At 42.9% G+C, this 20,798-nt stretch overlaps 1 protein-coding gene across 1 annotated transcript in view; it reads left to right on the top strand.

Annotated features, from left to right (window-relative positions):
* The window catches only part of abca7 (ATP-binding cassette, sub-family A (ABC1), member 7), a 31,860-nt gene extending 11,241 nt beyond the window's left edge, over positions 1 to 20,619 (top strand). The window contains exons 15-49 of the mRNA XM_008279370.1: positions 177 to 399; positions 514 to 735; positions 919 to 1,123; positions 1,636 to 1,749; positions 2,288 to 2,459; positions 2,743 to 2,874; positions 4,421 to 4,560; positions 4,657 to 4,794; positions 5,092 to 5,336; positions 5,596 to 5,653; positions 5,788 to 5,990; positions 7,921 to 8,047; positions 8,477 to 8,622; positions 8,818 to 8,942; positions 9,116 to 9,223; positions 9,618 to 9,810; positions 10,060 to 10,154; positions 10,359 to 10,391; positions 10,524 to 10,629; positions 10,722 to 10,796; positions 11,032 to 11,201; positions 11,587 to 11,764; positions 11,893 to 12,008; positions 12,413 to 12,557; positions 12,877 to 13,000; positions 13,246 to 13,375; positions 13,534 to 13,660; positions 14,795 to 14,857; positions 15,309 to 15,415; positions 15,500 to 15,641; positions 15,851 to 15,985; positions 16,125 to 16,228; positions 16,427 to 16,519; positions 16,795 to 17,044; positions 18,624 to 20,619. Of these exons, the coding sequence (XP_008277592.1) occupies positions 177 to 399; positions 514 to 735; positions 919 to 1,123; positions 1,636 to 1,749; positions 2,288 to 2,459; positions 2,743 to 2,874; positions 4,421 to 4,560; positions 4,657 to 4,794; positions 5,092 to 5,336; positions 5,596 to 5,653; positions 5,788 to 5,990; positions 7,921 to 8,047; positions 8,477 to 8,622; positions 8,818 to 8,942; positions 9,116 to 9,223; positions 9,618 to 9,810; positions 10,060 to 10,154; positions 10,359 to 10,391; positions 10,524 to 10,629; positions 10,722 to 10,796; positions 11,032 to 11,201; positions 11,587 to 11,764; positions 11,893 to 12,008; positions 12,413 to 12,557; positions 12,877 to 13,000; positions 13,246 to 13,375; positions 13,534 to 13,660; positions 14,795 to 14,857; positions 15,309 to 15,415; positions 15,500 to 15,641; positions 15,851 to 15,985; positions 16,125 to 16,228; positions 16,427 to 16,519; positions 16,795 to 17,044; positions 18,624 to 19,097 (5,218 nt within the window). The 3' untranslated portion in view covers positions 19,098 to 20,619. The remainder of the gene's footprint in view (positions 1 to 176; positions 400 to 513; positions 736 to 918; positions 1,124 to 1,635; positions 1,750 to 2,287; positions 2,460 to 2,742; positions 2,875 to 4,420; positions 4,561 to 4,656; positions 4,795 to 5,091; positions 5,337 to 5,595; positions 5,654 to 5,787; positions 5,991 to 7,920; positions 8,048 to 8,476; positions 8,623 to 8,817; positions 8,943 to 9,115; positions 9,224 to 9,617; positions 9,811 to 10,059; positions 10,155 to 10,358; positions 10,392 to 10,523; positions 10,630 to 10,721; positions 10,797 to 11,031; positions 11,202 to 11,586; positions 11,765 to 11,892; positions 12,009 to 12,412; positions 12,558 to 12,876; positions 13,001 to 13,245; positions 13,376 to 13,533; positions 13,661 to 14,794; positions 14,858 to 15,308; positions 15,416 to 15,499; positions 15,642 to 15,850; positions 15,986 to 16,124; positions 16,229 to 16,426; positions 16,520 to 16,794; positions 17,045 to 18,623) is intronic.
* Positions 20,620 to 20,798: the final 179 nt, after the last annotated feature.

Genomic DNA, 20,798 nt, shown 5'->3' with positions numbered 1-20,798 from the left:
GGGATCTTTCTACCTGGAGTTTGCATGTTCTGCTGGTGTATAGACGATGGACGGATGGATGGATGGATGGATGGATGGATGGATGGATGGATGGATGGATGGATGGATGGATGGATGGATGGATGGATGGATGGATGGACATCAACACATATGTTTAAATTCTGACTATCTTTCAGTTTTCTTCGAGTGCTCAACCGCTCCCTGCCACTCTTCATGACGCTGGCCTGGATCTACTCGGTGGCCATGATCATCAAAGGCGTGGTGTACGAGAAGGAGGCGAGGCTGAAGGAAACCATGAGGATTATGGGCCTGGGAACAGGAACACTGTGGTTCAGCTGGTTTATCAGCAGCCTGGTTCCTTTCCTGATCTCTGCAGCTCTTCTTATTGCTCTGCTCAAGGCAAGATGGCCTGCTCTGCACAAAATATACTGAAGTACAGTTGATATAAACTAGCTGTAACATTTGTTTGTTGTCAACTCCTCTACTGATGCTCGTCCTCTCTCTTCCTTGCAGTGGGGTGACATCTTGCCGTACAGCGACCCGGCTGTTGTCTTCTTCTTCCTCATGGCCTTTGCCACTGCTACGATCATGCAGTGTTTCCTCATCAGCACTTTCTTCTCCAAAGCCAACCTGGCTGCTGCCTGTGGGGGGCTCATCTACTTTGGCCTCTACCTGCCCTACGTACTGTGTGTCGCCTGGAGAGACCGCCTCAACACCACGCACCGAGTCTTCGCTGTGAGTGAACTAATTATGGGTGCAATCAAAAAGCTTGAAATATCTCTTAATTTACCATTCTACATTATCAAATCTGTTGTGTCTGCTATAATGAAAGAGTCATGTTTATTGAAACATAAACTAAATTTATGAGTGTCAGACATATATTTAACAGCTTCTAATGTGATGGTTTGTGTCTTTTAGAGCTTCCTGTCTCCTGTGGCCTTTGGATTTGGCTGTGAGTATTTCTCTCAGTATGAAGAGCAAGGCGTGGGCATCCAGTGGTACAACCTGCGCTTCAGCCCTGTGGAAGGAGACACGTACAGCTTCACTACCTCCATACTTATGCTTTATGTGGACGCCTTCATCTACGCTATTGCAGCCTGGTACATCGAAGCAGTGTTTCCTGGTAGGATAACTGGAACTTTGTCTTAGCTATTAACATTAAGTATGTTGAATTTCTTTGAATCGCTGCTGCAAGAGGACTAAAATCCCATTTTAAAGTATAAACTTTTAGTTTGGTTTTGGGTTTTAATTTTCAGAGACAGATGCAAGTGAGAACACAAATACTGAAGTTAGAACAAAAAGCTATGAAGGTTTAAAAGCCACAACTTGAGGCTTTCTTTTAAACCTTGTTAAAAAGGTAAGATTGAAACTATTCTGAGAATTTGTGTAAAGACAAATTCTGCTTTGTGTTCGAGTTGTCCTGTGGGTTAGGATAGTCGCCACTGACACTGCAGTAACAGCAGATGGTCGTACTTTGTGGACAAACAGCTGAACAGAGAAATGCAGCGTGGCCAGATGAGCTGGTTAAACTGGTTCTTTCATCAAAATCAAAACCCCTGTCTGTGCTAAATAATACATGCAAACATTTTGTTTCCTTTTCTTGAATGTGCACATGTCTGTGTTTTTCTGCACCAGGTGAGTATGGGATCCCCAGGCCCTGGTACTTCATCTTTCAAATCAACTACTGGGGTGGAATTCCTCTTGAAGCAGGCATGCCGATCCCACCTGCGCCTACAGAGCAGGGCGAAGGTACGAGAAGCTGCTGCACACCAACAGCTGTTTCTCTTCTAAATGTCCCTTTATTACAGAAGAAACTGTAGTTTGTAAACAGAAGCCACATGACTGATAAGTAGCTCGTTTATTGGACAGATTTTGTTGACGGGCGGAATGCGGTCAGCCGTCTTCAGCTCTGCTCCTCAAACCAGTCTAAAGACTGTACTGGCAGTTTTGGAATCTTAAGACCATTAACTACAAATCAAGTTAGTGAGCTGAGACTATAAGCCCATTAATTCCAAGGTTTGAGGAAACAAGGAGACTGCAGTTCAATTTTAGCATCGATCCAGACTTCACATTGTTCTGTTGACTGACAGGTTGTGTCTTAGTCCTGTTACACAGAACGCCTTTCATCTGGACTTTTTTTTTTTCCAAAATTAGAATTATGAACATCTCTGTTACTTTATTATTGATTACTGATTATTTTCTAGCGTGATTAGTATCAAACATTTAGCCACAGATATCCCCCAGCATACTCATAGGTTTTGTATTGTCTCTTTATGTCTGTAATTAGATCGCATTGAAGCAGAACCCAGTAATCTGATCCTGGGTGTGAGCATCAGAAACCTGGTGAAAATCTACAAGAAGGGAGCAAAACTAGCTGTCAACCATCTGAACCTCAAGTTCTACGAGGGCCAGATCACCTCTTTTCTCGGCCACAACGGAGCCGGCAAAACCACGACGATGTAAGAGCTGAAGGACAGAGAGGACTTACCTTCACTGATGATACAATTAGATGCATAAATAATGGAACTGGCTGTGTGAGACTTACCTAATGTTTAATAGCTGTTACTGTATGTGAACTCATACACATAATCGTCATGTTATTGTAATGTGTTTGGATAATCACAGTAAACAAGTGCCAGAACTGATATAGCCGCAGGAATGACAGGAATGAGATAATTGTCTACTTTTTTTGTGTGTGTGTGTGTGTGTGTGTTAAAAGGTATTTCTTTGAATCTTTGTCAGATCCGTCCTGACTGGTTTGTTCCCGCCTACCTCTGGAACTGTTTACATCAAGGGGATGGACATCCGTCATGACATGGACATCATCCGAAAGACGCTGGGAGTCTGTCCTCAGCACAACGTCCTGTTTGACATGTAAGGCTCATCAAATGACCAGCTGTGATTTTAGTGTGCTGTTTTGTCTGATGGCTTCGTTTACACCTAAGAAAATGTTGTGACTCATCATTTAATGAAATTAGGCACACAAGTCACATTATTAAACAAATAAACAACTAGATTACCTTCTTACCACCAGATGTCCAAACTTACAGCCACTTCACAAAATATTTCAGAGTCCTTCACTTTTTGCACACTTGACTGTCGTGAAGATTTAATTCAGTCTACACGGAGTAATCAATAATGACAAAACAAATTCATCCATCCATTATCTATACACCGCTTAATCCTCACTAGGGTCATGGGGGGCTGGAGTCTATCCCAGCTGACTCAGGGTGAAGGCAGGTTCACCTGGACAGGTAACCAGTCTATCACAGGGCTACACTTAGAGACAGACAACCAAGCACACTCACATTCACACCTACGGACAATTTAGAATCACCAATTAACCTCAACATGTTTTTGGACTGTGTGGGAGGAAGCCGGAGAACCCGGAGAGAACCCACGCTGCACGGGGAGAACATGGAGACAGAAAGATCCCAGGTGTCCTCACTAGGATTCAGTCCTTCTTGCTGCAAGGCGACGGTGCTAACCACCGAGCCACCTTGCAGACCCGAAACAAATACATGTTTTTAGAAATGTTAGCAAATTATTAAAGATCACAAAATGAAATTTCCATAAGAATTCAAATCCTATGATATGCCTTCAAATCGTGTGCATCTTAAATAATCTTTGAGATGTGTCTTGAACTGACTTGAGTCCACATGTGGCAAACTGAATGGATACAGTTCTGATGGTAAAACACCTGCATTTATAGCATCACACTGCATGTCAGGACAAAAAACTCAATTATAGAGTCTATGAAGCTTTGGGTAGTGATCAGGTATAAAACTATTTTCAAAGATCTGAATGTTCATAGGAGTTATAGAAATCTTCTGCAACGATAAACCTCCGGAAAGCGCAACCTTCTCGGCAGTACTTCATTAATTATTCATTTATAGTTGAGCAGCCAGTCTAAATAAAAGGCACATAGCAGCGTGCTTGGAGTTTTTCCAAACTGTATTCAAACGATCCTGAAAGCACAAGTTAAATGAGTCTCTAGTCTGATCAGTCAAACACTGAACTATTAGGGCAGAATTTCCAACACTCTGTGTCGTGAACATCACCTGCTAATGCCTTTCCAACAGTGACGCATGGTGAGGCAGCATCATATTATGGAGGAAGACTGCAGCTACTTAGAGGTCCTTGACGAAAACCTGCTGAGAACTGAGAGGATGGTTCACCGTTTAGCATGACCATAAACCAAACCTTACAGCCAAGAAACCTGTATAAGTATTAAGACCCTTAAATTAAGGGTCTCAGTAGTTTTGTAAATGAGAGATTTTTGATTTGGATTTTTTTAGGAAATTTGCCAAAAAATCCAAAAAGTGAACTTGAATGCTTTACCAAGAGAAATCGATTTGATTGATTGAATGATTTCAACAGATTTTCATAGTTTCTCTGTGTGCATGTCGTTCTGTGTCAGACTAACAGTGGAGGAGCATGTGTGGTTTTACGGCCGCATGAAGGGTTTGTCTGAAGAACAGGTGAACGCTGAACTGGAAACTTTGCTGGATGACGTTGGCCTCCTGCATAAACGACACGACCAGACCAGAAACCTCTCCGGTACAGTCACTCATTTAACTGAATGCATTTAAAGGAGTCACGTTTGTTGTGATAAATGTGTTTTCTTTTTTAAAACTAAAAAAACATGTCTGGCAGGTGGCATGCAGAGGAAGCTGTCTGTGGCGATAGCGTTTGTTGGAGGCTCGAAGGTGGTTGTCCTGGATGAACCTACTGCTGGTGTCGACCCGTACTCCCGCAGAGGGATCTGGGACCTGCTGCTCAAATACCGCAAAGGTGTTGTGGAACAGTGGATCTCATTGTGTTTTCTGAGTCGGGGGGGATGAGTGGAATCCATATTTTAAAGGGCAACTTGCCAAGGCGAGATGGTGTAAATTGAAAGGCATGTCAACTAGCAATGCTGTTTTGGGGTGACAACTTTGTCACTTTGTTTGTCTTAACTTGAACTTGATGTTTCACACAAGACTTATTTATAGGACTCCTCTCACACCGGCCCAACATGAGACTCGCAAAACAAAGACAAGTGAAATAAATGGTCAATATGTGTGTGTTTCTGCCGCCTTCCTCCATCAGACCGCACCATCATCCTGTCCACCCACTACATGGATGAGGCGGAGCTGCTAGGTGACCGGATCGCCATCATCTCCCAGGGGAAGCTGTGCTGCTGCGGCTCACCGCTCTTCCTGAAATCCCGCCTGGGATCTGGCTACTACCTCACTGTGGTGAAGAGGGAGGGAATGGACACCAGCACTCCCAGTAGTTCCAGTATCTGCACCAGCACCAGCATCAGCACGAACAAGCTGCCTCCGCTTGTCAAGGTTTGTTTTTATTTTCACACAGTTTCAGAAAAAAAAAAAAAAACATCTACCAAGTGTTTAACAACTCATTGTCAACCGAGTTGTAGTTTTTTTATTTGTTTTTTTTATGAACTTGGTCTTTAAACTTGTGCTTAGGAGTGAAACAAAGAAAAAATGTGCATAAAAAAATTCAGAGTATGACTGGGACAGTTACTCACTGACATTTTGGCGTCCTCATTTGTTTCTTTGCAAATACTGTGAATGCTGCTTTGTGTTTCAGGACAGCGAGTCGTCCCTGAGTGAAGACACTGGACTGGGGAGTGAGGAGAGCAGCTCATGTGAGTGTTAAACTGCTGCGTAACCTCCTCAGTGAGTCGAGGCGGTTATTTGTTAATTGTTGAACAGTTTGACGCCTCTGCACGTTCTACAAGCACCAATGTAACGTCCCACTGATCGTCATCCCCGTTGACAGACCTGGCAGCTTTGCTCGCCCTGGTGCAGCATCACATCCCCGGTGCGAGGCTGGTGGAGGAGTCTAGATGCGAGGCAGTGATCAACCTGCCGCAGACGGCCGCCAAGGACAGCAGCCTGGCCCTCTTCCTGTCTGACCTGGATCAGAAGCTTGCTGAGCTGGGCATCAGAAGCTACGGTCTGTCAGACAGCACGCTGGAGCAGGTGAGACGCAGTCACACTTACACACTGTGCAGCTAACAACAAGAAATGTGTAATTACTGTAAAGTATGAGGCAGTCAGTATTTCCATGTAACTGACTGATACTGTCATCAAGAGTTCATAAGTGTTAATCTATTTTAATTATCCACAGAGATAGATAGCTACGGCTGAAGTACCTCTGACATAGGTTGAAGTGAGCAGTTGGCCTTTCAGAGTTTTTACTGGAAACAATTTAAACTGTTGAAAGGATATTTGGTAAAACACAGCAAATTTAGTTACAGTTATTTTAAATCAAAAACAAGTCAGTCTAGATTTTTATTTAATTGCATTCATAGTGATGTCATAGAAGCATTGTCAGTGAGAGCGTTAACTTCCTGGAGGAGTACAACAGGATGATGCAGCTGGTATATTATAGCTTTGTTAGACTGATAGCAGAAAAAATAAATGAATGACTCCCAGACTCCAGTGAAAATCAAATTTTTTAAATCTTATTAACATGTCCACACAGAGCTTTTTATATGGTGGAAAATACATTATGAGTGAAATAAGTAGTCAACACCATGACTGAGCACTTCCTTCTGAAAACTGCCGTCTACTGATGACAGTCGTAAAACATGGATTCAGACTTCTATGGTTTCATATACTTAAAAAAAAACAAACGAAAGAACCAATCCTGTCAACTTGAAGGGTGGAGCTTTCTGTATCGTTATTCTAATTAAGAACCAGTTCAGACATGTATGACTGAATTACTCCATAGTATTACAGTGAATGGGAATGAGAAGTAAGATTATATACTTTGGTGCATCGACATACTTTTTGGGATTTATTTATTTATTTTCTTTATTCTAGTCTCTGGCATTTTATTTAGTTCTTTTTCTTTTTGTCAAATGTTTGTTATTTTTAGTAATAATAATAATAATCATAATAATCATTATAATCATAATAATAATGAAAACCAAAAATTTGACAAAAAGAAAAAGAACTAAATAAAATGGCAGACTAGAATAAAGATAAGAACAAAAAGAAGATGAAGATTGTTAATAATAATACTATTATGGATCATTGTTATTTATTCATTATTTGTTATTTTCAGGATTTTATGCATCTCCACTGTATGCACAATACTTCTTATGTTTTATCATAGTTTTGCAGTTTATTAGCATGTACAGTGTTCCTACTTTAGTGTCCTCTATATTTTATATGCAGGCCTCATGTGTTGACTAGACCACCAGCTGCTGTATGATTCAGACAGATCATGTTTTTGCCTGAGACTCTCTTTGTTTTCCTAAATATTAGAAGAATAATATAGTAATATTATGTCTCTTCAAGGTAAACCACGTTGTGTTTTTTCCCAGTCGTTGTCGACTAATACTGAGCAAGACTTAGTGGATTTTGTTTGTGTGTATTTTTACCTGCCCCACAGAAAAAAAAGATCAGCTGTAAGCCATCAGAGCCATGCAAAGCTTTCTTCTTCATGTATGTCTGCGCGCATGACAGAATCGGCATTTCACAATAGCGAGGCATTAGTCATCCCGCCACTGTGATTTACTGCAGCTCAGCCGAGTCTTATCTGGAAGGCTGGATATTTGTGGAGGAGCCGTGTTCATAATGGGCTTAACGTTGGCATCAGATTAGCACTGATAGCGGACTTATGGAGCCCGATAAGTTTACTCTGAATTTGCCACTCAAGTGCTGACTTCTTGTTTCACCGCCACCTGCTGTCGGCAGCTTTAACCGTCAGGACAACTCAGTTAGAACTTGCTATGGTTGAGTGTGTTCATTAGAACCATCTTGGGCCTGCTACAGCGAGGAGTGTCACGTCGACGGTGTACATTTACCCCAAACAGAATTCTTTACCCATTCTGGGGAATTTTCTTTCCACACTATTAAAAAGTAGAATGATATCTTTTAAAGTGATGATTATGTTTTTTAGATCTTTCTGCGAGTGGCGGAGGAAACTGGCGTGGACAGTGAACCAGGGCAGCAGGCTGAATCCCCCGACAGCCAGCAGCCATCAGTGCAGGGAGCTCAGGGGGAGCCTCCTGAGGAACCAGAGACGGGTGAGTTCACACTCAGAGACACACAGATCTGTGTACACACCATGCATCATGTACAGTCAGTCTTCTGTCGCGTGTCCCATTGTGACTGTTTGTTTCCATAATGCTGCCAGGAAGGAAAAGACTTCGTAAACAAGGTACCCGCGGTTTACCACTTGCTGAAAATTGTCATTAAATAGAAAGCAAACTTTTTTCCCCTCCTTTAATTTAGATTCACTATATTAAAGATAGCACACACCACAACTATTCTCTCGTAGGAAGGAAATTAATGTTGAATAGCCGTAAATTGTGATAGACATGACAACGTCAGCAGTTATGTCCAGTTCGACTCTTGTTTTTTGTGTCTCCATCATATCAAATGTGTCAATATCTATGTCAAAGTGTGTGTATTTATCAGCCAAACATATCACCCTGTGTTTATGCTGGTGGCAGAACCTCAGGAGACCGACCTGCTGAGTGGAGATGGTCGAGGTGGCGTCCCTCTGACCGGCTGGTGGCTGACGTGGCAGCAGCTGAGAGCACTTTTCGTCAAACGCTGGCTTTATGCTCGGAGGAGCCGCAGGGGATTCTTGGCTCAGGTTAGACAGCTACGTTCAGTCAGTGGAGGTTTATGGTTTCCATCCTCAGTTAAATGACTAGTCGACTGTTTGAGGGTTTGTTTTCAAGAAGTTTTTGCTTTTTTTGTTTTTTTGTTTGTGGAATTAGAGAAAGACTTGTCATGTCCTTAAGTTGATCTTGCAGTCACTCAAGCTGAAACTTGATTTGTGCTTCAGATTGTTCTGCCTGCTGTGTTCGTGCTGATCGCTCTGCTCTTCAGCCTCATTGTTCCTCCATTTGGGAAGTACCCCGCCCTGCAGCTGCAGCCCTGGATGTACGGAGAGCAGTACACCTTCTTCAGGTAGGACTGCAGGCAGCTCTTCTCCACAACCTTATTCTGCACAGAAAAGTCTGATGTGCATTCATCTGGTCTGCTCCATTACTCAGAGATAACCAGATACATAGTGAAAGTCTAATGCTTGAAAACGGTTGTCCCACACTTTCTAACACATTCCTTCATTTCTGGTGGCACAGCAACGATGCCCCGGGGAACCCAGCCATTGAGAGTTTGCTGGAAGCTCTGCTGGACCAGCCAGGTTTTGGTACCAAGTGCATGGAGAACGAGCAGGAGGAAAACAGCACGTAAGACTAGTTCTGTAAACACAACACTTTGTCTCAGTGGCATCAGTGGAGGTCATAATGAAGGTAGAGGGATTTTTAGCATGATAGACAGCCAGACATACATTTGGAAACAACATTCATTCTGCTTTTCTTATAAAGATAGTACAGCGTTGGATAGAAGTATGTGTGCACCTTTTACTGGGTTCTTTACAAAGTCTAATTTTTGGGGGGATATTGAACCATCCAAAACTTGCACTGGCCTTCAGTAGAACCTGCAGCATCTGCTACTAGCAAATGTGTAGGTTCTGTTGAACCTTTATATCTTTTAAAAATATTTATGTGTTTGTTGATGAACTGAAGCCTCACAGCTGATATTCGAGCAAGTGTTCAGATATTAAACTGCTTATTCCTGCAGAAATCCTCAGTGCGGAAGTGAGCGCAGAGGTCCGCTCATGAGGCCACAGGTCTCCTTCTCCACCTGGCAGATGTTCAGCAAAGGCAACTGGAGCAGAAACAGACCCTCACCTGACTGTCAGTGCAGCACAGAAAACATCCGCCGAATGCTCCCCGAGTGCCCAGAGGGTGCAGGTGGGATGCCGCCTCCACAGGTCAGTGTGGTGTCAGGTCAATACCAATACACTGGTTGTGCAGAGTTCCTCATTCCTCACACTGCATCAGGGATTGCAGTTTGGATTGAATATATGCCCAGTGCACTTTCAGTTAACTAAAAGTTGCTCTGCAGGCAGCAGAAAGTGTAAATTTATCAGAAGCCTTGTAATGTTGTTCTCTGGCATGTGTCTGCACTGCATCAGGCTCTGCTGCTCTTCGTCTAACCATTCTGAATTGTTATTTCTCAGATTAAGAGGCTGACTGGAGACATCCTCCAAAATTTGACAAGTTATAACATTTCTGATTACCTGGTGAAGACTTATTCTCAAATCCTCAAGAAAAGGTATTCAACTCAATACAACACTTTGCATTTTTACAGGATTCCATTTGTTACCTTTGTTGGTCATGAAGATAATAATTTACATATATATGCATTTATTTGCACAAATAATAATGAATAACCCAAAATGTTTTAGTCCTGTATTTGCCTTTCATGTGACTTCATACTTGATAACCTTGAATCTTTCTGTCTCTGTGCCATTACCAGCCTGAAAACCAAGAAGTGGGTGAATGAATTCAGGTAAGCTGTTCAGTTACAAAAGATCTGCAGTTCTCAGAGCTGTGATTTAGGTTCCCCGTGTCCCTTATACTTGTTTGAAGTTTATTCTGCTGAATGACTGAATTCCAAAAGGTGATGTCTGTGTTGTTTCAGATACGGAGGCTTCTCCCTCGGAGGCAGCGCCACCCAGACTGTATCTCAGGTCCAGCATCTCCAAGAATCGGTCATGGGAGTCAGGACTCGTTACCGAGTCCCGCAGGTACAGTAAGGTTTCAAGGTTGTTTAACTTCTATCTTGATGTTCTCTAAATGTTTCTCACTTCATATTTTTATGCCCTAATGATCCTCACAGAACAGTTCACTGGATCATCTCCTAAACAGACTGCCAGGATTCATAGGAGGGCTGAACAGTCAAAACAATGTCAAGGTGAATATTTCTGTCTTTTTCTGCCTCTTTTTGTTTTCCACAGCCTTTAAAGATCCTCCCTTCATCCCTCCTGTGTTTTAGATACAGATGTCTTGTCATTTTTGTTGTCTGTTTATCAGACTTCCTTTATAATTTAGCTGCACTTATCTTGTTTTTTGGCCAAATGAAAATAATGAGATTTTTTACCCAGATGTTCCCAGCAGGCTAAATGTCATTTCTTTCTTTGTTGGCTCAGGTGTGGTACAACAACAAAGGCTGGCACGCGATGGTGTCATTTGTTAACGTGATGAACAACGGCCTGCTCAGAGCGAGCCTGCCGCCTGGTCCAGAGAGGAGGAAATACGGCATCACTGCCTATAACCATCCCCTCAACCTGACCAAGGAGCAGCTCACTGAAATGGCCATGTGAGCTTCCTGCTGTGGAGACTTTATGATGATTCTGATGGATTTATATTCTGCTTCTTTGTATTGCTATTATTTGTCTCAAGAGGTGAATTCATTTTACTCGGGACACTGAAGTCTGATGGATTAAAGTCAGGAGGAGGTTTATGGTGGATTTAGACTTTAAAAGGCTGTGGTGAAAACCAACATGAGTGGAAATGGAAGGCAAAAAGTGCATACAGTAACACTGTGCTGCATATTGAAATACTTTTAAAAGAGTCCACAATAAATGGACCAAAATATTGTCAGTAATTGTTGATTTTCACATTTTTTCTAGCTGTAATATAAAACCGATCTACAATAATACTTTGTGTACGCTAACGTGTGTTTTCTCTGCGTCCTCTTTCAGGATGACCACGTCAGTGGATGTTCTGGTTTCAATCTGTGTGATCTTTGCCATGTCCTTTGTGCCGGCCAGTTTTGTACTTTTTCTAATTGAAGAGCGAGTCAGCAAAGCCAAACACCTGCAGTTTGTCAGCGGAGTCAAACCGATCCTCTACTGGCTGGCCAACTTTGTCTGGGACATGGTCAGTATGCAAGACAAATGAGAAGAGATATTTTCCTCACTCTATCAGTTACGCTGTCAGATTTGGTTAAAAAATATATATATATATTTTAGGCTCTTTTACTGAATTTGTTGATGTTGTTTCCTCAGTTGAACTACACCGTCCCGGCCACCATGGTGGTGCTGATCTTCATCAGTTTCCAGCAGCAGTCGTATGTCTCTGAGACCAACCTGCCTGCTCTTGTCCTGCTCCTCCTGCTCTACGGGTGCGTTTAAGCAGACCTCACTGACTTCTTTACTGCTGTCACACATTTAAGATCACATAACTGACCAGACTAAACAATCAAAACGAGCCATGTTTGTTCCAGGATCAGCTCTTTTCTTTTGCTCTGATTGTCTCAATATTTTAATCTAATTTCTCTCTCAGTCAACTCAGATAATTAGTTATACTTAACAGCATATTGCTCCTAACTGTAATTAATATTAATCATCTTTTTGCTCCTTGCTAATCTAAAAACACAAACATTTTTAATCTGTAAAAGTTAGATGAGCTCATCAGATGTCTGTCATCCCACTGTACCAGGTGGATGATGGTCTATAACAACAGAAATGCATCTTTTTTTCTTTTTTCTTTTTTTTTTTTTACTGAACCGCTAATTATCCTTTCTAGGTGGTCCATAACTCCTCTAATGTACCCAGCATCTTTTGTGTTCACCGTCCCGAGCACAGCTTACGTTGTGTTGACCTCCATCAACCTCTTCATTGGAATTAACGGCAGCATCGCCACCTTCGTCTTGGAGCTGTTTGTAGATGAGGTACAAATTACCCTTTGAGCTGCACAGGCGTGAGAATGTGGAATGACTTCTTGCATATATCATAAAAATAAAGAAAATTCAGCAAGAAGTTAGGCCTAGATATATGTAAGCATGAAGCCATACAGCACCTTGAAGGGTCTTAGATTTACAGGGTTTACAGATTTGTAATGGAGGTGTTGCAGAAGTGAGGTAAACCAGACGTCTTCATACACTGAACAGGAATCACTGAATTTTTCCGTGCAATCCAAAAAATATATATATTTTAAGTAATGCTCCTCAACTAGTGCATGACTTGCGAATAATTTTTCTTTCTGTCCAGCATCTGAATGAGGTGAACAGAATCCTGAAGAAGGTGTTTTTAATATTCCCTCATTTCTGCCTGGGGCGAGGACTTATTGACATGGCCAAAAACCAAGCCATGGCCGATGCCTTCCAGAGACTGGGTACGTCCATCAGCTTCTAAAGACACATCTGCCGTCTAAAAATCGGTTCAGTGTTTCAAAATCGAAACCAGAAACTTGTGTGCTTTTAATCTTCGCTGCTCACTGCTACTTTTTTTGACAAAGAAGGTTTTTAGGAGTATCGTTTTATGCAACACTTACACTGCTTGTTAGACTGCAGCAAACACACAGGACTAAATATATATGTGTATATATGTGTGTATAAAGAGTGGCTTTGTGTCCTGCAGGCACCAAACAGACTCTGGACCCTCTTGAGTGGGACTTTGTGGGGAAGAACTTGTTTGCGATGGCAGCTCAAGGTGTCATCTTCTTCATCTTCACCATCCTCCTGCAGTACAAGTTCTTCATTCGCTTCAGGTAAAACCGCCTCTCTCCTTTCACCATTTTGTCATTACTTATTAAGATGAATAAACGTATGTCTTTGTAGAAACATGAGACAAGACAGCTTTCATAGTTACACTTGTTGCACAGTAGCGAAGCTGAATGGGGCCGGGGGATGTTGTCTCTCTGTTCAGGCCGTGGTGGGTCGAGCCTGAGATGGCTCCTCTCGGTCCAGAGGATGAGGACGTCGCCAAAGAGAGAGAGAGGGTCAAAAGTGGTAAAGCCCAATCAGACATCCTCACTATGATGGACCTGAGCAAGGTACAGCCAACATACAAATGTAAAACTGAAATAGTTTGTGTTGTAGTCCACCTTCCAAATGCTAATGTGGCTAAACATGTGCAACTTTGATTAAAAAGCAGCTCCCACAAAACAACTCCTCATTTCAATCCTGTTTGTTAGAACTGACTGTGTGCTTTTTTGTTTTTGTTGTTGTTAGTTTTGTAGTCAGCCATCATGCCTGATTTCCTCACTGGAACTTAACCCAATATATCACTTGTCAGCGAAGCACAACAAAAAGCCACACGTTTGAAGTTAATCAACAGCTACTTAAAAGCTTTAATACATAACAACATGTGCACCCTTATACAGATTATATATCCACTTATGCAGCTGAATATGATGCAACCGACATGGATGCATACGAGGTGTGTCAGAAAAGTTTCAGGACTGGTGTCACAAAAGATATATTTCAAATCCAAACTACAAACTACAAGCTTTCCTCTTCCAAGTAATTCCCCTGGAGTCTAACACACTTCTCAGCCTTCTCTTCATGCCGCCATGCACTCCAAGAGGGATTCTTCTGGGATCCTTTGCAGCTCTGTCGTCACAGCCATCTTGATGTCGTCCATGTCTTCTAAACGGGTCCTCTTGATGACCCCCTTGAGCTTGGGGAAGAGGAAACAATCCCACGGAGCCAGGTGGGGTGAGTAGGGAAGTTGCTCCAGCACGGAGATGTTCGTCTCAGCCAGGAACTGTGGGATGCTCAGGGCGTTGTGAGCAGGTTGTCATGGTGAAGCAGCCACGACTTGTCCTGCCACAACTCTCACCTTTTCTTCTTTTGAACGAAACAAACGCCGCAGGATCTCTTTGTAGACGTGCTGGTTGATCCTCTAAAAGGGCGTAGTTTGTAGTTTGGGTCTGAAATACATCTTTTGTGATACCAGTCCTGGAACTTCTCTGACACACCTCATATATACAAGATTTAAAAAAAAAAAAATTTCTGAATTTTAACACATACCCTCCGTTCGTCCTCTTCACATCACACATCCTCGCTTACGTTGAGTGTGTTCAGTCACACTGATGAACTCTCCTCCTTCTGACTGACTGCTTGCTGCGACTGCATCAGTGTGAATTCCCGGCTCATACCATAACAGAGGACTTTTTGTTGTTCAGGTCTACAAAGCAGGCAGAAAACCAGCGGTGGACCGTCTTTGCCTCGGGATTCCCCGCAGCGAGGTGAGAGATTTACACACCAAGTACGCCGCTGATTATGTCACAGTACCATTAAGACAGTAATACATTTGTATCTGTCATCAAATCAGCTCTGTGTTTGTTATCTGTGTCTATGAGTTGTAGTTATACAGTCATTATCTGAGATCGGCGCTGGTTATCACACTTCAGTTGATGTATTACGGTAATTATGTTGTAATACAAACTGTAAACTGCAGCTCCGCATGTGGCCTCTACAGTCACCGTAGCTGCTGTTATTACTTCTGCTACTGGCGCTACAGTTCCTAAACATACTCTTACTACTTCCTCCTACTGCTGATGTTCACACTGCTGTCTCAGCTACGACTGCTGTAGCTTCTGCACCTGTTCAGTTTTGACTAAACAACTTCACAAAGTCTCATCTGTTGAGTGTGTGGATACATTTGTAAGACGGTGCTGTTGTGCGTTTGCCGTCCAGTGTTTCGGCCTGCTCGGGGTGAACGGAGCGGGGAAGACCTCTACATTTCGCATGCTGACTGGGGACACACCCATCACACATGGAGAGGCTTTCCTCAACCACTACAGGTACAGAACTTCTCCACCGCTGCAGTGACTTCAACCTCTATGAAGGATTTGTCGTCTGTCTTCAACTGTTTGTCTGGTTCTCAGTGTGCTGACAGAGATGGAGCGAGTCCACCAGCTGATGGGTTACTGTCCACAGTTTGACGCCATCAGTGACCTGCTGACAGGACGAGAACATCTGGAGCTGTACGCCCGCCTGCGGGGGGTGCCAGAGGAGTCTGTCACCAAGGTAACGAAATGATAAAAAAGAGCCCAACACTGATCTTAATGAAGGAACATATGGGGATGAGATGCTGCCTTTATTTAGCTTTATGCAGCTGCCATGTATTGTGTTAAAATGCCAAACATTTACTGTTTTGCTCTTCAGGGGGGAATTTTAAATGTCATACCAAACATAATACACTGTGACAGTGAAGTAGCTTCTCTGCTGTTGTGTAGGTGGCGCAGTGGGGAGTGAAGAAGTTGGGGCTGACTCAGTATGCAGAGCAGGAGGCTGGAGGCTACAGCGGAGGCAACAAGAGGAAACTCTCCACGGCCATCTCCCTCATTGGGGCTCCACCTGTTATATTCCTGGTGAGGAATGAAACAGCTGAAGAGCAACCACTAGGCTTGATTCTGACCACCGAGGATGAGCCGTTTAGAAAGACGTGACTTTTGTCCATGAAGTAACATTTTCCGCTTTTTTTTCCCCCATGTTATTACCTGTTGCCAGGATGAACCCACCACTGGTATGGACCCAAAAGCCAAAAGGTTTTTGTGGAACTGCATCCTCAGTGTCACCAAAGAGGGCAGAGCAGTCGTACTCACCTCACACAGGTAGGAGGAGATGGACACCTAATGCATGACCTCACCTACGATAAGGGGAATATAACCTCACACAAGTCCGTAACGACCAAGACAGGGGAGGACACAGCTCCCTGTTCCATCAGTGGAGCACTGAAAACCACAAACACAAACAGGTAAAGGTTTCTGTAGAGTCATGTTGATGGTTTCCTTCTGTGTCTGTGTGACCAGTATGGAGGAGTGTGAGGCTCTCTGCACCAGGATGGCCATCATGGTCAACGGCAGGTTTCAGTGTCTCGGATCTGTACAACATCTGAAAAACAGGTAATTAAACTATGATTCCAGCTTTTTACATTTTGGTACAATAATAAGTTTGTAGGATTTATACCTTTGTTTTACTGCACAGACGACATTTGAGTCTGTCTAGTTCTAGTCATTGTTGTGCTGCTTCTGTAGAGGTGCAAGACTTTGTTTTGCTGAAAAATGAGCCCACAGTGGATGAAAATGTGACAGAAAACACCCAGAAACTGCTTGGAATTCAGACGGTTAAACTATAATGCATGAAATCTTGAATTTAATGTTTTCTTTCCATCTCTCAGGTTTGGTGATGGATACACCATCATCCTGCGGTTGGCGGACACTAAAGTGGACCCCGACCTGTGTCCCGTCGATGCCTACGTGATGAAGTCTTTTCCCAGCATCCAGCTGAAGGAGCGGCACCAGAACGTGCTGCAGTACCAGCTGCCCTCACACACCTGCTGCCTGGCTCGCGTCTTCGATGTACTGGCCAACAACTACGAGGAGCTAGGCATCATCGACTTCTCAATTTCACAGACGACACTGGATCAGGTGAGAGGGAAAGGGGATGAAAACGCTGAAACTTCTCGAGCTGGTTGACCAATAAAGGCGGTGTAACGGGCATGAACAGGGGAGCTCAGGAACATCTCCGGCAAGTGATGATGTTTCACGTCAGACTTTGTTTTCTGACTCGTTGTTTGAAGGAACCAAGATTTTCAAGGTTTAACATGTATTTTTAACTGGACAGCTAATAAGAATTTACAGGTAAGACTCCAAAGAGCTCAGTAATCTCTTTAGTGACGCACTCAGTCGTCTCATAAGATAATTTTGTTTCTAAATGCAGGTTCCTGTGACACAAAATGAGGCTCTCATATCAGCTTGATTCTTATATTTACAGACAGCAGTTGTTTATTTTAGGATTTTGAAGTGGGTGATATACTTTACAGTAGCAGGGACATTATGTTGGACTTTATGGACTTTGACAGGACCAAACAGTAAGAAATAAACTTAAGGTTTGGGCAAAAAAAGTATTTGTATTCCCACCTGAACACATTAAACTATCCAAATTCATAATAAATGTCACTTTCATCCACATTTTGCTGTTACAGGGAAACGTTACAAAGTTTAGGATGCCAGGTTACCAAATTTTATCAAATTAACAGAAATATTTTTAAAATTCAGTCTTCTGGCATGGCTCGGTGGTTAGCGCCGTTCCCTCGCAGGAAGAACGTCGCCGGTTCATGTTCCGGTGAGGATCTTTCTGCACGTGTTCTCCCCGTGCAGCATGGGTTCTCTCTGGGTTCTCCAGCTTCCTCCCACAGTCCAGAAACATGTTGAGGTTAATTGGTGATTCTAAATTGTCCGTAGGTGTGAATGTGAGTGTGCTTGGTTGTCTGTCTCTAAGTGTAGCCCTGTGATAGACTGGTTACCTGTCCAGGTGAACCTGCCTTCACCCTGAGTCAGCTGGGATAGACTCCAGCCCCCCATGACCCTAGTGAGGATTAAACGATGTATAGATGGATGGATGGAGTCTTCTGGCAAAGACAGCTAGACTCTTGAACAATCTTTAAATTGTAGTTTGAGACCAGTTAGCTCAGATTTTATATATATTTAACCTTTATTTAAACATTTAGAGCAAATGTTATTTTACAAGGACACCCTGAGACAGTATGTAAAACGAAAAAAGCACACAAAAGGTAACAAATTATACAACAAACACACCAAGGACATCAACAGAAAGAACAACAAGTCGGTCAAGTAGGATTCAAAGCGAACAGCTGATGTGATTTTAGTGGCTTCTGCAGTTTGTTCCACTCATGTGCAGCAAAATGATTAAAAGTCACTTTCACAGCGTCTGTAGTAATGTGATGATGTTTGAGGTCCAAATGTTTTTGTGACAATGTGAAGTTGATCTATAGTTAAAAATACATACATGATGACCAAGAAGTTAATCAATGAATCAGATGCTCTTCTCTTCACACTGCCAACAGCCACCGTCCAACTTTTTTCACATGGAAGACGTTCTTAAGCCGTCCTCAGTTATGAACCTAAGGACAAAGACTATTTCAAGAGAAGAGGCAGGAGTATGCATATATAGGACTGTGACACTAAAGCTACTTCATTTCTGTAGGTGTTTGTCAGCTTTGCAAAGGAGCAGACCGACGACGACCTTCTCACAGATGTGGTCGTCAGCAACGGAACAGCACAACCGAGCCAGCCCGGCCGAATGAACCCACCCACCGCCCCGCCGCAGCCGCCGGTCACGCCTCCTCAGCCGAGCAGGTCTCCACAGCTGCCTCGGAAGTCGCCCGACGCCACCCCAAAAGCAGGTAAACCAAAAAAGGCAAAGGCTACCAAGGCCAAATCTAACGGAGAAAAAAGCAACAGCATGGCGATGGTGAGGTTACCACAGCCGGAGGAGAAGGCCCAGAGGACGCCTCGGACGAGTCGCAGAGGCAGCAGCGAATCAGACAGCAGCAACAGCAGCAGCGTTCAGGAAGGATCCAGTAAATCTCACGGGTCTAAACACAGAGCAAAGAGCTCCAGCAAAGATCCCTCCTCTCTCTTCATCGTCGGCACCACCTCACAGGACAGTGAAATGTGAAGTGATGCCACACGAGTGGACCAAAGACTGATAAAAGCTTGTTATTAAATCCTCATGTTCATCTGAACAGTGTTCACAGCAACATGAGCTCCTCAGAGTCTGTCAGTAAGAAGCCAACAGTGGACTGTTAGAGAAAATGAGTCTGAAGGGGTGAATTTAACCTCTGAAGAAAGAACCACAAGTCCTTCATTACAGTGGCTTTGGTGTCTTATTCACACATCTGTAGCTTTATACCCTTCACTGATCAATCTGACACTGTGTCTTCTCTTTTTCTGCATCAGCCTCATCTCTCCAAAGCAACCGTTGATTTGTCCTCCTCGAATATTATGCAGGACTCGGTGTTCCTCAGGACTCGAATCATCCGACCTCTTACAGTCTCATCTTTGTTTTGCAAAAAGCACTTTAAAAACGAAAATGCTGCAAATGTGTTTCATGTAATTATTAAGATGATTTTATAGCTCAGAAAGCTTTGAGGGGTTGTTTCAGAACAATATACAGCGAGGAGAGAATTCTCACTGCATCGTTGCATTCTCCTTAATTACATCATGATGAACTTTAGAAGTATTATTGTTTTGTAAATCCCACAATTATTTTGTCTTTTATCTGTAAAAATGCTGGAGTGTGTCGTTTGTTTGTTTCCGTCTTATCGCTGGTTGTCAGTGTCACTCTCCACTGGAGGCTGTTGTGTCTGAGGGGAGAAGAGTCATTTAGTTGTTTAGTATGAAACTCGGGCTTTAATTTTCACCCTTCAGTGTGACAAATATTTACAGACCCTGAACCCTCGGACGACTTCACTGAAGTGTGGAAATATAAAGCTACTCAAAAACCTGCAGACACACAGACCTGGTTTTAGTATGTGTTCAAATACAGCATGCCAAACACTCCAAATTCAGTCACAGAAGTAAGATTGAACAATCAGCGGCACAACAGCATTGCCTTTGGTCAACAGTTGTTTTTATAATAAGCTCTATTTATTTGTTTCTGTAAAACAAAAGACACGACTGACTGCTGAATGTCCAAAGCAGGTTGTTACTGCACTGTAATGCACTGTTACGTATTTACAAGGTTGTTACTGTCGTAGCTGTAGGCATGAAGACAATTATCAGAAGGGTTTCATTCCAAAATGCAAACTGTTTTAAAAAAATGTCACATGTGGGGCGATGCGATGCCTGATTGCAGCACATATCATGAAATGCTCTCAGCAGCTGACTCCTCTCTTTTAAAACATTTTATTTCTCCCCCATCACAAAATAATAAAAGATTAAATGTATTAAAATGTGCTGAAATAATGCTCAATCTAGACTTTAAGCTGGATCTACTGAGGCTGGATGTGTCATTTTGGAATGAAAGTCTGTACCAGTGAATGTACAGTTCTACTTGAACATTTATTTATCTATGCATCCGTCTGTGAGATGTACGTTACGTCCTGAAAATACGCTAATATAGGAAAAAAAAATGTCTGTTATGAATGTTTTGTCCTGGGAAGAAAATAAATATATTTGATTTCCTGTACCATTTTTAAAACGCTGCTGCATGTCGTGAGCTCAGTCTGTTGTTTTCTTGCGGAGTCACTGCGGCGTGTTGGAGGTCAGGAGGTTTCCCCTCGTCATCGTGAGGACTAGTGGAGGTCTGAGTGCAGGACAAAGCGGAGGGAGCTTCTGCTGTTGGTTCACTCTGCAGCCACCAGCTGATGCTTCTGGT

Source organism: Stegastes partitus, unplaced genomic scaffold (assembly GCF_000690725.1).
Source record: "Stegastes partitus isolate 25-593 unplaced genomic scaffold, Stegastes_partitus-1.0.2 Scaffold157, whole genome shotgun sequence".
NCBI classification, from domain to species: domain Eukaryota; kingdom Metazoa; phylum Chordata; class Actinopteri; family Pomacentridae; genus Stegastes; species Stegastes partitus.
Note: the sequence above shows the minus strand (reverse complement) of the source record. Positions and strands in the feature narration are given on the sequence as shown.